This window comes from Vombatus ursinus, unplaced genomic scaffold (assembly GCF_900497805.2).
Source record: "Vombatus ursinus unplaced genomic scaffold, bare-nosed wombat genome assembly UNPS02014807.1, whole genome shotgun sequence".
Classification (NCBI taxonomy): Eukaryota; Metazoa; Chordata; class Mammalia; order Diprotodontia; family Vombatidae; genus Vombatus; species Vombatus ursinus.
Genome location: NW_020954585.1, coordinates 21,932,443 through 21,947,240, shown reverse-complemented (window position 1 = coordinate 21,947,240; position 14,798 = coordinate 21,932,443). Strand labels below are relative to the sequence as shown.

Here is a 14,798-nt window from a genome sequence, read left to right as displayed (position 1 = left end):
TTAATAAATGATTTTTTTTCTTTTTATTTTGACAATAGCTGATGCTACATTTTTGTGTGACAAGCGATGTAGTAAGAAACGATTGTGTGGACGACACAAATGTAACGAAATATGCTGTGTGGTAAGTTTACATAATTGTAAAGTATAAACATTTTACTAGGATGCCATAGACTTGAATGCTGTAACCTGTATTAATTACAATCCATTCTAGGAAACATTTATTTATCATCTACTATGTGTCAGGCAGTGTACTAAACAATGGGGATACAATTAATAAAAATAAAGACAGGCTCTGCCCTCAAGCAACCTAGAGTGTAAGAGGGGGGGGCGAGGGAAGGGGAGACAACACAGAAAAGGGGGCAGGAAAGCAAGTGGAGCAAAGGGGAGACAAGGGGCTGCTGGGTATGGGGACCTCATCTTTGTAGAGTTGAAACCAGGCAGGGCAGAAGATGCAAAGTAGAATGAGCTGAGAGTCCAATTTCTCCCCTCCATAAAGGAAAGCACTGGGAGGAGTTTGGTACTCCCTCTGGTCAGAGGGGAGAGGAAGATGAGGGAGATGGTGTCGGTCAAGGCTTAAGTCAGCAGCATGGTGGTGAGATTAGAGGTGAAGTGCTATCTTGTTGTTTGAGTTGAAACCAGGAAAAGCAGCAGATGCAGACTGGAATGAGGTGTCAGACAAAGCTAATCAACACACTGGCCATATCTGTCCCTCACTTTCTTTCTCTCTCTCTCTCTCTCTCTCTCTCTCTCTCCCTCTCCCTCTCTCTCTCTCTCTCTCTCTCATCTACACCTCTTTGTCAACAACAAATTCACAGAAGTTTGCCCACATTTCTCAGTATTCTTCATATTTAGCATTTTTTTCACATTTTTCTCACATTACATATGGTAGTCATATACCACATTTTGTTTAGTTATTCTTCAGTTGATTGACATTTTGTTTCCAGTTCTTCCAGTTCAAAATAAAAAGATCTAGCTTACTCATAATAGTCTTTTAAGTTTATTCATTAATTGCTTACAGTAACAGTAATAACTTTTGCTCAAAAAAATCTACAAATCAAAATTTACATTATGTAATTATGATTATAAAATATAAAATCTTATTTTACTAATAATTATGAAAGTTCTAAATAGAAAATTATAAAAATAATTACAAAATACCTATGAGTATTTTATTTGGGACATTCTGTGAGAATTAAAGAAGTAATCCACAGGACCTCATATGCTTACTGTTATCTGCAAGTCTTTATATTAAATTTCTTTATCTTTTACTTTTAAAATATGAATAATATTTTTAATGAACTAACAACTTAGATGTTTAATGTAATACAATAATCATATATGTTCAACTTTTAATTTCAATAAAAGTTTGCAAAGTTTGGCACAACACCAGACAAAAACAGTTAAATCTGCTTCTACATCGAGCTTATTTAAAACAAAAATAAAATGGAAATGCTCACTTGCACAAATATGTTGTAGAAAATGGTAAGAGGATTTTATAAGTTGTTTTGAGGATGAGGGTACGTGCATGTGTCTGACCACCCACTGGGAAATGCTTTGTACTCAGATGTTGAACCTTGGCTGGTGGTTTGTAGACATTTGATGATAGGTTGAGAAACTGCAAGAACATGTTACAATTAGTAAGAAAGTGTCAGTTGGTGGTAGTTTGTGCACGAACATCAGAATTATCATGCACATAATCATAACTGTTTTGAATCGCTGCAGAAACAAACCTATAGTGCTTCAATCATGCATGTGCTTGGAAAAAATAATGTTTGTAACATAATTAGCAATTTTCTGCTTCTTAAAGTGCCATTAGAACTTTTTTAGTGGAAGCCCACCAAATGGGAACTACTGAATTTAGTGATGAAATCAGATTGCCGAGGTGAGAGAAAAGAAAGTGGAGGCAACAAGTACAGATCAGTTTTTCTAGGAGTTTGGCTGTGGAAGAGAGGAGCATTATAAGATGGTAGCTTGAGAAGATGGTGGAGACAAGTTAATTTTTTTTCTTTTCAAAAAAATTCTGAACTTGGCCAACACCAAATGAGGTGAGTATTTCCATACAAAGCAGAATAGAAAAAAGGACTGTGTGAAGCCACTTTTCTGTATTATGAAAGACTTGCTTTTCTGTTTAAGTGTATAATACCTTTAACGTGTTTTCTCCATGGCTATTATGCTTGTCTGTTTGTTCTGTTCTCATCATTTCCTCCCTAGCAACCATTCTTCTCTTTTAGTGAGAATCAGGAGCAGAATAGAAGGTTTTTTTGGTCCCTTTCCCCTTTTAAGAATGAAATTTTTGTTAAGGCAAGTCAAGAAGATATTAGCAGTTCTTTTGGCAGAGAGAGCTCTAGCAGGTGTCTGAATAATTAAAGTCCACCATTACAGCTAAATCATGTCTTTGCAAGTCTGTCTTCCCTTTCCCCTTTTATCTTTTGCATAAGATTTTCCCATCTAGAGTCACACTCCACGCATAATTTTGATCCCACCGAGTCATAGTGAAACCTTTGAGATCAAATTTTGGTTTTGTAGTTGAGTCATTTCTGTTTTATCTGACTCTTCATGACCCCATTTGGGGTGTTCTTGGCGAAGACACTGGAATAACTACCTTTTTACTAATTGCAGTATGTTCTTGCAGTTTCTCAGCCTATCATCAAATATTTGTAAACTACCACCCAAGGTTCAGTATTTGAGTACAAAGCATTTCCCAGTAGATGGTTGGACACATGTACATACCCTCATTCTCAAAAGAACTTATAAAATCCTCTTTCCATTTTCTATGACGTATTAGTGCAAGTGAACATTTTCACTTTATTCTTGTTTTAAATAAGTTTGGTATATATAGCACCAGATTTGACTTTATGTGTCGGGTGTTGTGCAAAACATTGCAGTGTCCTTCTCCAGCTTATTTTACAGATGAGGAACTGAGGCAAACAAGGTTAAGTGACTTGCCCAGGGTCACACAATTAGGAAGTCTCTGAGGCCATATTTGAACTCAGGCCTGGCATTTTATCCACTGCGCCACCTAGCTGCTCGAGATTAAATTTGCTTCCTTGCATATTAGGACTTCTAGGGGTTTATGTTACTTTTTGCCTATGCTTTTTATTTGCCATGGATTTTAACTGACTCTTTCCTTGGAATTTACCTCTTGTGGTTTCTTGTCTGTTCACCTGCTTTTCTTTTTTTTCTTTGTTGTAAACATCCTCTATTGTATCTAGCATAGTGGATATACATAAACAGTTTTTTCCTTCCCCCATCCCCTTTAGTTTAAATGTTGCTTGATTAAGGGTGCAATATACCAGGTGAATATTATCTTACTGGGTTTTGGTATGTGCACTCTATCTGTGGCCAGGAGCATTTTATTATTCTGAAGTCAAGAAAAATTGTCAGTCTCAGATACCTTTGTGTGTTTCCTAAATTAAGTTTTCCCCTCTGTATCCCTTAACTTTCAGCGGCCAACAGTGAGGAAAACACTTGTCTGTGCCACCATGATTCCTTACATGAGGCTTTGTAATTTTGGGAAGTGCTTTCTAGGTTCCTTCTGGTAGAGTAATAGTCATCTGTTTTTATACATCTTGGGAGTTCTCTGTTATATCTTGAATATACAGACTCAGAAGACAACAGACCTCTCTGTTGTTATTAGTTTGACAAATATCTCTAAGCAGGAATTCACTAATTGTCACTTATTCACTTTGACCTTTATTGATTATTTTTTCATGTGGCAGTTTCTGTGACTCTGCTGTACTGTTTATTTGTTACATGTATATTTGGTGAACTAAGTACTTTTCAACCCCTGGCTGTCCCTTGGCCCTGCAAGTCTCATTTCCAAGCACCAGTGCTAGCTCATATACCCAGTCAACTTATGCCCCACAATATATAGTATTTCTTAAAAATCCTTCGTTGATTTTATATAAGAAATAAGAGTTTTCATGGGTTTTTTTTTTGGTGCATTTAACACCCTTTACAGTCTTCCTCTAGCCTGTCTTTCTAGAGTGATTCAAGTTATTCCATATTACATGCTCTGTACTCCACTAGCCAAATTGGCCAACTTGTTTCCCTTACTTAATGTTTCATCTTTTGCCCTTGTGCATGTGCCTGAAATACTTTCCTTCCTCTCTTTTACCTCATGAAACATCTAGTTCCCCCTCAAGGCTCAGTTCAAGTATCCTCTCCTTCCTATCAGTATGGACTTATTTTGTATATATCCTGAATTGACTTATTGTCAACAAGGTATATGCTCCAGGGAAATGTAAACCCCTTAAAGGCAAGTATTGCCTCATTTTTATCTTCATCTCTCTCAGTACTTAGCATAGTACTTGGTACAGGGTAGGTGTTTAATAAATACTTGTTGATTGCCTTGTGGAAATTATCAGTTGGTCAGTTTAGTCCATTTTATAAAAGAACCTAATTCTCTTTTCCCCAGGATAAAGAGCATAGGTGTTCCTTGATTTGTGGACGAAAACTCAACTGTGGCCTTCATAGATGTGAAGAGCCTTGTCACCGGGGAAACTGTCAGACATGTTGGCAAACAAGTGAGTTTCTAATACTTCTAATGTTTCTGATGTTTCTAATACATCAACTTTATAAGCGGTTTACTTGGACATAGACTTTGGAAATTTGGTTTTTGACTTATATATTTGTTTAGCTCAATTTGCATTAAGTTGCTGCTTTCATATGTGTATATATATGCATAATATACACATATGTGTTTATTTGCACTGTTTGAATTTAATAAGTTTATTCAAAAAAATTTTTTTTATTATCACACATTTATATTTTCCAGGTTAGCTGTTTTTGATAATAAGTAACTTATATGTCTTTATAATATTTCAGTGTTTTGATTTTGTTCAAATATTTCTTACTGTGTCATGGAATCATTGAGTTCAATTTGCACCTTCCAGTTTTTCAGTGAGTCTCCCACTTGAGTAAGATTTTCACCTTTTGTTCTAGACTAACGATTCTCTTTCTGATTTTTTTCCTTGAGTGCTCTAATTTAATTTTTTATCTCTTAATTTCTTCAGGATTGAGAGGGAGAAGAAAAGCACTTAAGTCCCTACTATGTACCAGGCACTGTGTTAAGTGACTTAACAAATATTATCTCATTTGATCCAGTCCTTCTTAGAGTCCTTGTTGGCAAAGCCATTTTTTTCTCTGAGGTTCTCCTTGTACTTGTATTCTTTGTAACTTGTGGATTACTTTGTTTTGCTTTTACATCTTGGACTTCTCTTAACCCATAAGATTGCTTCATTGTAATCACTGTTTTCTTCTTTTTACTGATATCTCCAACCTCAATTCCTAGATAGGAACTTTGTGCCAGGGTTAGACTCTGCCTCTTGGTGGAGTAGACATGTCCTTTGCGGTCCTGTCCTCCTTAGTCTGGAAGCTGCTGATATTGTTATCAAATGAGATGGCTGGGATGAAGGACTGCCCTCTGCCACCATCTGTAGTTCTGACTCCCTCTTCTGGTAACCTGACTTATTACTTGCCTTCAGCCCCATTTCCATCTCAAGCATCAGTTGATTCCATCCCTTGCTGTGGCTCTGACTTCCCTTAATTCTAATTCTGGTATTTCTTTGGCCCTGCTGGCAGAGCCCTGGGCTCTAGATTTGTGAAACTTTGGACTAGTTTCACGTTTCTCCGGGGTCTCCCTGCTCAGAGCTCCCACAGCTGTTAGATCTCATTTACTAGAAATCCCCTGGCTTTGGCCTCTGCTGGTGTGACTCTTCTACAAATCTCCATAGGCTTTTGGCCACCATTTTCATGTAGCCCTGGGCTAGATAGAGGAGCTTACTGCTGGTTCTCTTTTGTCTTCTTGATCATTGTTCCATCTGAGGCCCTTTTAGATCTTTGCAGGGACTTTTGTTGGAGAGTTGGCCTTCTCCACTTTCTTTATTATATCAAACCTTCTACATTTATTGTTAATGGTACCACCATTCTTAGATCCTCAGAGTCATCCTTGGCTTTTTTCTTCCTCTTGTCCCCTGTATTCATTCAATTACCAAGTCCTCTCAGTTTCTATCTCCTGATAATCATGCATCTGGCCCCCTTCTTTCCATTCCTACCTCCACTATCCCATTCAAACCCTCTTTATCTTTTTTACAAGCCACTGCATTATTCTCTCTACCTTCAGTCTTACACTTGCCCAATCTATCTTATATACTAGTACCAGATTAATTTTCCTAAGACAGCTGATCATGTCATTGTTTTTGTTCAGCAACTTTTAGTAGCTTCCCAAATAAAGACCATGTGTCTTACTCTGGCACTCAAAGCCTTTTATAGCCTGGCCAGACATGTCTTCGTTACTTTCCTGAGCTTCACTCTGCCATGCCCCTGCCAGCTTACCTTCTCTTCCCCACCCCTCCCCAGCTTCTCAGATTCCTTTTATGTATTGTTTTCCACCTTTAAAATATAAAGTCCTCAAGGGGAGGAACTGATTTTCTTTTCTACTAATAATTGTGTTCCCAGTGCTTAGCATAGTGTCTGGCACATGGTAAGTGTGTAATAAATGTTTTTTGACTTGATTTGCTCCAGCCTGCCTTTCCGTATCATTTCTCTGCCTAGAATGCCCTTTACCAAAGAATACCTGGTATTCCCAAACTTTCTTACTGAAATATGTAATAATAAATTTCTTAGCTGGAATACCCAAACCTGCTCTGTTCATAGAGCCCTTTGTGTCTCAGTAATTTTTTATGATACCCCTTAGCGAAAAGAAATACCTAACAGTTCCATTTATTAAATAGTTAGTTCCATACTACCTAATAAGTATTTATGTCTTAACAACTTAGTGTTGTTGTTCAGTCGTTTCAGTCACGTCCAACTCTTCATGACTCCCTTTGGGGTTTTCTTGACAAAGATAATGGAGTAGTTTCCTTCTCCAGTTCATTTACAGCTGAGGAAACTGAGGCAAAAAGGGTTAAGTGACTTGCCCAGAGTCACATAGCTAGTGAGTGTCTGAGGCCAGATTTTAACTCAGGAAGATAGATTAGTGTTCCTGACTCCAGGCCCTGCACTCTATCCGCTGTGCCACCTAGCTGCCAACAACCTAGTAGCCATTTGAAAAATAGTACACATAAATCAAAAGGAAAAAAAAAACAATATTTTTATTTCATTCTTAATCATACTTGTGCATGAAATATGTGCACCTGTTGGACACTGCAGTTTCTCAAACCTTGGAATCATATTGGGCACCACCACCTTCATTTCCTGTTCCACATTGATTTTTGGCAGCCCTTGCATTTTATCACAGGAACAACTGAAAACCCAGCTTCACAAAGCTATGAGAGAACTTAAAACCAGACCAATTCTAACATTCAAGGGCATCCTCCAAAGGGATTCAGTGCCATCTAATGTTGACTCTGTTAACTCCCTAGAGTGGTGGTTCTAAAGGCTTTGGACAGTTACTAAGTGTCACTGCTTCCTCCCAAAGTGTCACTAGGGCACCTCAGCCTGCAGTTGGGAAGTGATAACCCTGTGTCTTCATTGCCACTGTTGAAGTTACAGAGGCTTGAGAGCAGAAGGAGACTTAAAGATCATCTAGTCCAGCCCCATTATGTATCAGAGGAGGAGATTGCAGGCTAGAGTTTGTGGAGTGGCTTGATCAAAGGCACGCAGCAAGGCAATGCTCCATACGCAGATCTGGGCCACCTCACATGAAGCCTTGATCTCTTTTTCTTATGCTATGTTTCCTCTTCTTTATATCTTCCACCTGGAAGTGATCTTTTTCTTTGCATTTCCATAGCATTTTGTTCATACCTCTCATGCTGCCTTTTATTTTTTGTTTTTGCTATTTGTGTATGTGTCTTATTTATCATTCCTATTAGATAATAGGCTCTTCTGTGGTAAGAATTCTATTTGTCACTGCACTTTTAACTGTAGCTGTAGCTCAGGAATTATTTGGATGAATGAATGTAGGAAATTTCACAAGGCAAATAAATGCATGATTAATTTACAGATGAATGGGTAGACAGAATTACATCATCAGAGAAGAGAGTGATCACTTTGGGTTAGGTAGTATAAGAAGGCTTTATGAAGGAGGAGGGATTCTGCTGATATATCTTTTCTTTCCTACATGGAATTTGGGGGCATGCATGGACTGTTTAAATTTTTTGCAATTTTTTAATGTCAAATTTAGAGTTTCTGAATCAATGTACATTAATTTAAGATAGATCACATTATCCTCTGATTTGTAAAGTCCCATGGGTTGGGCTGAAACACAAAGACATGATGTTTATAAAATATTGTAGCCAACTTTTGTAGTATTATGTAGTAGAATAATTTTGGCATGGCTCCTTGCTTCTGTAGCTCTAGTTGATTCTCCTACCTACTCAATTAAAGACTTTACTGAGGCCATGATTTAGAAAACTGACCCTTCCTAAGTTGAGAAGCCTCATCCAGACTATAACTCTACAAAAGAAGAAAAGCCTCAAGTGGGTGCTGTTACAGGCAGGTAACAGCTGTACAATTTGGCAATAATGCTTCTTAAAGCATGTCTATGTTTTGATCTGGCATATGCTAATTAAAAATTATGTTAAAACTCAGAAATATAGTTATGCTTCTCATTTCTGCCTTGCATTTCTGCTGTAGGAAAATGTCTTCTGCATTTCAAAGTTTAAATTGTTGCATTAGTTCAACCTCAAACGTATGATTTGTTTATTTGTTAACTACCTGTTACCAAAGAAAAAATATTAATTCTCTATGTACTCTGTGTTTTAGGTACAAGGCTGCCAGGAACAGTTTGTTTTTTATTTAACATTCTAAATCTATACATTTCTTGCTGAGAGAGCAAAATGTCCAAACTGTCATAGTGTTCCCTGATCTCTATCCCAAGACAATTTGAGGTAACACTTATAGAAGTCATGAACAAGGAAAAGGTCACATATATTAAAACACAGTTTTGGGATCAGCATTCTAGAATAATATTCACTTAATCTTCTACTAAAACTACTGTACCTACTGAACTCCTTTATTGATAGGGCTTCCTCCTTATGATCACTATTGTAATCCTTGGGGCACTTGGTGGCACGGCAGATAGAGCAGCGGCCCTGGAGTCAGAAGGACCTGAGTTCAAATCTGGCCTCAGACCCTTGACACTTACTAGCTGTGTGACCCTGGGCAAGTCACTTAATCCCAATTGTCTTGCCTCCCCCCCCAAAATTTATATATATATATATATATATCCTTAATCCCAATTGCCTTGCCTCTCCCCCCAAATTTTATTTATATATATATATACATATATATTTTATGTATATATATATAATATATATATACTAATTCTTTCTGACTATGGAGGGCATTGCCCTAAGGTAGGTGATAAGCTTATCCCCAAAGGGATGAGGAAGACATTGATCTTACTAGACAGAATAGTACTTTTTGTTCCAAGTTTGGTTTAATAATCCATTTTCCCAAAGACTTAGTTTGTATTTTTATTCTTGATCCTCTATACAGTTTCATAAAGAGAAAAGTCTGGAAAAGACCTAGAGAAATATTTATTTCTTAATATTTTCAGTTGAACTAACAAAGGGAGGTTTTTATTAATAGGCTTCCATACTGTGATTTAAACTAATTACTCTATCCATTTTTGTGTCTTTATGAAATAATTTGGGTACACATTTATTTTTTGCCAGATACAGTGAAAAGAATGATTAGTTACCTGGATAAAGTTTATAATGGAACACATTTTTAACTCAGTTTGCTGGTTGGTTTACTCCCTTAACATTCAAAAACCCTTTAAAAAAAATTACCACAGAATATATGAATTGTGCTGCCATAATAGTTGTTTTACTTTTTCTGCTGCCTCAGGTTTTGATGAGTTAACATGCTATTGTGGAGAGTCAGTGATTTTCCCTCCAATTCCTTGTGGTACTAAGCCCCCGGAGTGTAAAAACACATGTACAAGACTCCATGAATGTGATCATCCTGGTGAGTTCCTATAAATGTATTTTTATTTGAACTCTATGAACTATAAATGAATCACATTTCCCCCCATTACTTCTATGTATTTATTGTTCTCTAATATTCATAGATTGCACTTCACAATTGCCACTTAACGTAGTATGGCAGATTATATAGTCTCTTCCACATTAGACATATTTAGAAATTGTTGTTTACTTTAGGACTGTAAAAGTTTATTTGTGGAATACATTGGCGCTTATTTCTCTAATTCTTAGGCCTACTGTCTGAAAAAGAAATTACCAGTCCTTAAAATGCATTACAAATTCGTCTGTGCTGCTCTAGTTTCCCAGTGGACCTTTCTTATACTACCATGGTTTTAAAAGATGCTCTTTGAGCACCTTTAAAATGTTTTTGCTTTCCCCTCCTATCAGTGTTTAACCTCTTTCAGGTAAGTTTATAGCAGCAGAATTTAGTATATCAGTAGTACTGGTTTGAGAGTCAGAAGACCTATGTGGTGTTAGCACTTCCTAACTTAGTCCCATGCTACCTTTCCAGGCTTCTTATCATCGCCTATTCAGTAACCTGGTGGAGAGTTGGAAGAGAGGAGGTGGGAACAATAGTTCCTTCACTTCCTTGTTTCTGCATTTCTCTAGATGAATTAGGGCAAGGTGTTGATTTTCTCTGTACTCCTTTCCTTTCCCCCTTAAACTAAGCTTTTTCTACTTGTGTGGCATTTATTGGTTTCTTTATATGATTATCATTTAATGAGAAAATAACTTACAGCCTCTGATTTTAAAAGAGATAAACAATATACAGGATATAAAATTTACATGTGTGTAATTCTTTTTATAAAAATCTTTCCTTATTTTCTCTTTGTTTTAATACAGTATTCCATTCTTGTCATAGTGAGGTGAAATGTCCCCCTTGTACTTACCTTACTCAGAAGTGGTGCATGGGCAAACATGAGGTAAGTTTTGTCTTCCCTATTGTTGATAGGAGTTAACAGCGGTCATTGCCAGAAACGCCGAGCTAACGCTCAATTATTTGTTTTCTAGCTCAGCTACTTAAAATCTATGCAGTCTTAAACAAATTCACTTAACTTTTCTGGGCCTCATTTTCTTTATTTAAAAAAAAAGTATGACTTCTGAGGCTCTTTCCAGTTATAAATCTGTGATCCAATGATTTTTTCATATTCAATCTTATCTTCTGGTAGCTCAGTGATCTAGCTTCTTTTGGGTCCTTTCTTCATAGTGTGCCTGCTCTCCCTTCCAGCTTGGTATCATCTGCAAATTTGATATACATGCCACTATCTATGATTTTTTTCCAGGTCATTAACAAAAATGGTAATGCAACTCACAGCCAAGGGCATATAGGCATCTTTCTATTGTTTGTCCAAAGCATGAGGAAAAACTATCTATATCATTCCTAGGCACATTAGGTAGAGTGCTGAACTTGGAGTCAGGAAGATCTGAGTTCAGATCCTGCCTCACACACTTATTAGTTGTGTGACCCATGGCAATTCAACTCAACTTCTCTCAGCCTTGGTTTCCTCAACTCTAAAGTGAAAATAATAATGCCTACCTCACAGGGTTGTCATGAAGATCAAATATAATAACATGTAAATGCTTAGCAAACCTCCAAATGCTATATAAATACCTTTCTAAAAGGTAACCTTTCCCAGAAAAGTTATGAGGTTGTTTTGATATTACCTGTTCTTGATGAAGCCATGCTAACTCTTTTTGAATTCACCAGCTTCTTTCCAAACCTCGATTCCCCCCATAAAGTGTTGTCATAGCATTCTTGGTCTAGAAGAGATAGCACATGAAACATTCTGAAATGTCTGATCCTTACTTAAAACAATAGCAATACTGTGACAGAATTTAAAAGGAAACATTCTGAGGAATGCTTCCAGAATTTACTGCTGGTCACTTCTGCTGCAACCATGTGGGTCAAACTACCACCACAACCCTCCAGATCTTGGGGATGGCCAAGACCCTCACCTAAGAGCCTGTGAATAGCAGCCCTCCCCAAGGCTAATGTCCCTGCTCTAGTTTTGTGCCCACAGCCTTCCTCCAGGGGAGCAGCCCTTAGGGAAGTGTGACCATGTAGCTGCCGCCTCAGCAGCCACAGCTTATGGAGGACCCAGAAAAGAAAGTTCTCAACACAAAAGTCCTTGGCATTGTCAAGTGGTTCAACATCAAAAACTGGCATAGTTTTTATCAGTAGGAATGATACTTTAGAAGATGCATTACTGTATGCTTTTCCAGGGCCGCTTAAGGACCTTTTCATCTGCCCTGAAGCTGAAGCTTCTGCTACATATTATCTCCCTATTGTGAGGAAGCAGCTGCCTTGTACTTTCTTTTGTACCCCTATGGTATTTGCACATATGAAAACTTAATAAATGTTTTTTTATTTATGCATCGAAAAGGAACAGAATAGCTAAAAGGAGTGATGGAGGAGCATTAAAATATATTAAGAGGCGGGCAGCTAGGTGGAGCAGTGAATAGAGCACTGACCCTGAAGTCAGGAGGACCTGAATTCAAATCCGGCCTCAGACCAAACACTTAACACTTAACTAGCTATGTGACCCTGTGCAAGTCATTTAACCCCAATTGCCTGGGAAAAAAAATAATAATAATAAATAAATTAAGAGGGTAGCTAGGTAGTGCCAGTGGCAGCAGTGGATGAAGTGCCAGACCCAGAGGCAGGAAAACCTGAGTTCACATTTGTCCTCAGACACTGCTGTGTGACCCTGGGCAAGTCACTTAGCCCTGTTTGCTTCAGTTTCCTCATCTGAAAAATGAGCTGGAGAAGGAAATGGCAAACTACTCTAGTATCTTTGCCAAGAAAACTTCAAATGGGTTCATGAAGAATCAGACACTCCTGAAAAATGATTAAATAACAACTATTAAAAGAATATGCTCAACTGAGAGAATCTAGGAACTCACCTACCTTAGCTTTGGCTTTAGCTTTCTGAGTTTTAGCATTCCTGACACTCTGCCACACTTCTCTATTAGTCCTCCACTGCCATCCACTGCCTACACTTGCTTCTGTTTTCCTTACGTGTCCCTTTAAAGCATAAGGCAAAGTTCACAGTGCATTGACAGCAGTCTTTTTAAACAAGTCCCTTTCTTCATCTTTGTGTCTTTGTAATTTTATATTTGAGAGGTTTCCATTCTTTCTGGGCTGATTTTTATTTTGCTTAAGAATTTTAGTTCTGGGGCAGCTAGGTGGCACAGTGGATAGAGCACTGGCCCTGAAGTCAGGAGGACCTGAGTTCAAATCTGGCCTCAGACCAAACACTTAACACTACTAGCTATGTGACTCTGGGCAAGTCACTTAACCCCATTGCCTAGCCAAAAAAAAAAAAAAAAAAGAATTTTACTTCTTAGGATCCTGCCTATTCTTCTGAACCTTTTTAAATTTGCTTTCCTAAAATCAAGAGTGCCCAGATTTCCTCCCTCCTAACACAAATTCTAAAATAGTATAGTCACTTTTTCTTAACGTTCCCATCATTTCTTCTTCAACAACCAGTTCTTCCTTGATTATGAGAATCAGATCCTGAATTGTAGGGGAAGTTGGTTTTTTTTTCTTCTTTTCTTTTTTTTTAAACTAATTTATTTTGAATTATCAACAATCACTTCCATAAGCTTTTGAGTTTTAAATTTTTCTGTCCCTCCCCAAGAAGGCGCGCAATCTGATAGAGGCTATATATATGTGGAGGAAGTTTTTAAGGCAAACTATTAGTTCAACTGCTATGCTTTAGTCAGTAAAGTTTGAATAGGTATTGAGACCAATGGTCTTCAAACTTTGAGGGTGCACCCTTATTTGGAGGAAAAAAAAAAAAGCTTGTGCGTACACATATCTCCCCTTCCCAGTTTCCTTCAAGGTTCAGTTCCAGAAACACCTTTTACATAAAGCCTTTCCTGACCTCCCCCCAGCAATTAGTACATTCTCTCTAAATTGTCTTGTATCTGTTGTGCACGTAACTGGATCTATCCTTTCCTCTACACACGTGCAGACATCTCCACTATTATTTTCAGGTTGAGAAATGGCTGTCACAGTACCTCTGCATAGGGAGGGTCACTATCCAGCACTATTTGTCTCACTTCTCTATTCCTTACTATATCTTTCTCCTGACAGCACTTAGGGATATTCATCATTTCTTATAATTCAGGAAGCCACTTCTTTTTTTTTTTTTAATTTTTAGGCAATTGGGGTTAAGTGACTTGCCCAGGGTCACACAGCTAGTAAGTGTCAAGTGGTTGGTCTGAGGCCGGATTTGAACTCAGGTCCTCCTGACTTCAGGGCCGGTGCTCTCTCCACTGTGCCACCTAGCTGCCCCGGGAAGCCCCTTCTTGAAGGAGATCCAACTTCCTCTTTTCTGGGAAGAGCCTTTTATCTATTGCTTCACTCCAGATGTTCTGTGGTCTTCACCCTTTTTTTCCTCTTATATTCTTTTGCCTTCCAGTTTCCTGACACAGGTCAGGATTCCTCACTGGCTTTTCAAATCCTTTTTCTTTTTTTGTGAAGGTCTTTTTCCTCTTTTTAAAGGAATACTTGGTAATCTTATGAGTGGAAAAGTATTCCTCTAGCCCTTTTATGTTCTGTTATGGGAAGAAAACTAACTTGTATTTTGAACATAGATGGAAGTTACTTGGCTGTAGCAGAAAAGTAAGTACCATGAACTCTGCTGCAAGTTAGGGGGTTGACAAACGGTAATGAATGGTCAGCATCCCATAGTATGAATTACTATGATCAAATTTTCCAGAGTTGGCTTCTACTCCCTTCTTTTTTCTGGGCAAAACTTACTGATTTATATCAGTATGCATTCTATATTGAGGGATGGTTTCTAGGCGTCAGTTGGTTTATGTGGACAGATAAAATGCTATTTCCTTCTCAGACCCTTT

At 37.8% G+C, this 14,798-nt stretch overlaps 1 protein-coding gene across 1 annotated transcript in view; it reads left to right on the top strand.

Annotated features, from left to right (window-relative positions):
- NFX1 (nuclear transcription factor, X-box binding 1) overlaps window positions 1–14,798 on the top strand; it is a 73,925-nt gene that overhangs the window by 37,483 nt on the left and 21,644 nt on the right. The window contains 4 exon segments of the mRNA XM_027874771.1: window positions 39–121; window positions 4,418–4,526; window positions 9,796–9,915; window positions 10,776–10,855. Of these exon segments, the coding sequence (XP_027730572.1) occupies window positions 39–121; window positions 4,418–4,526; window positions 9,796–9,915; window positions 10,776–10,855 (392 nt within the window).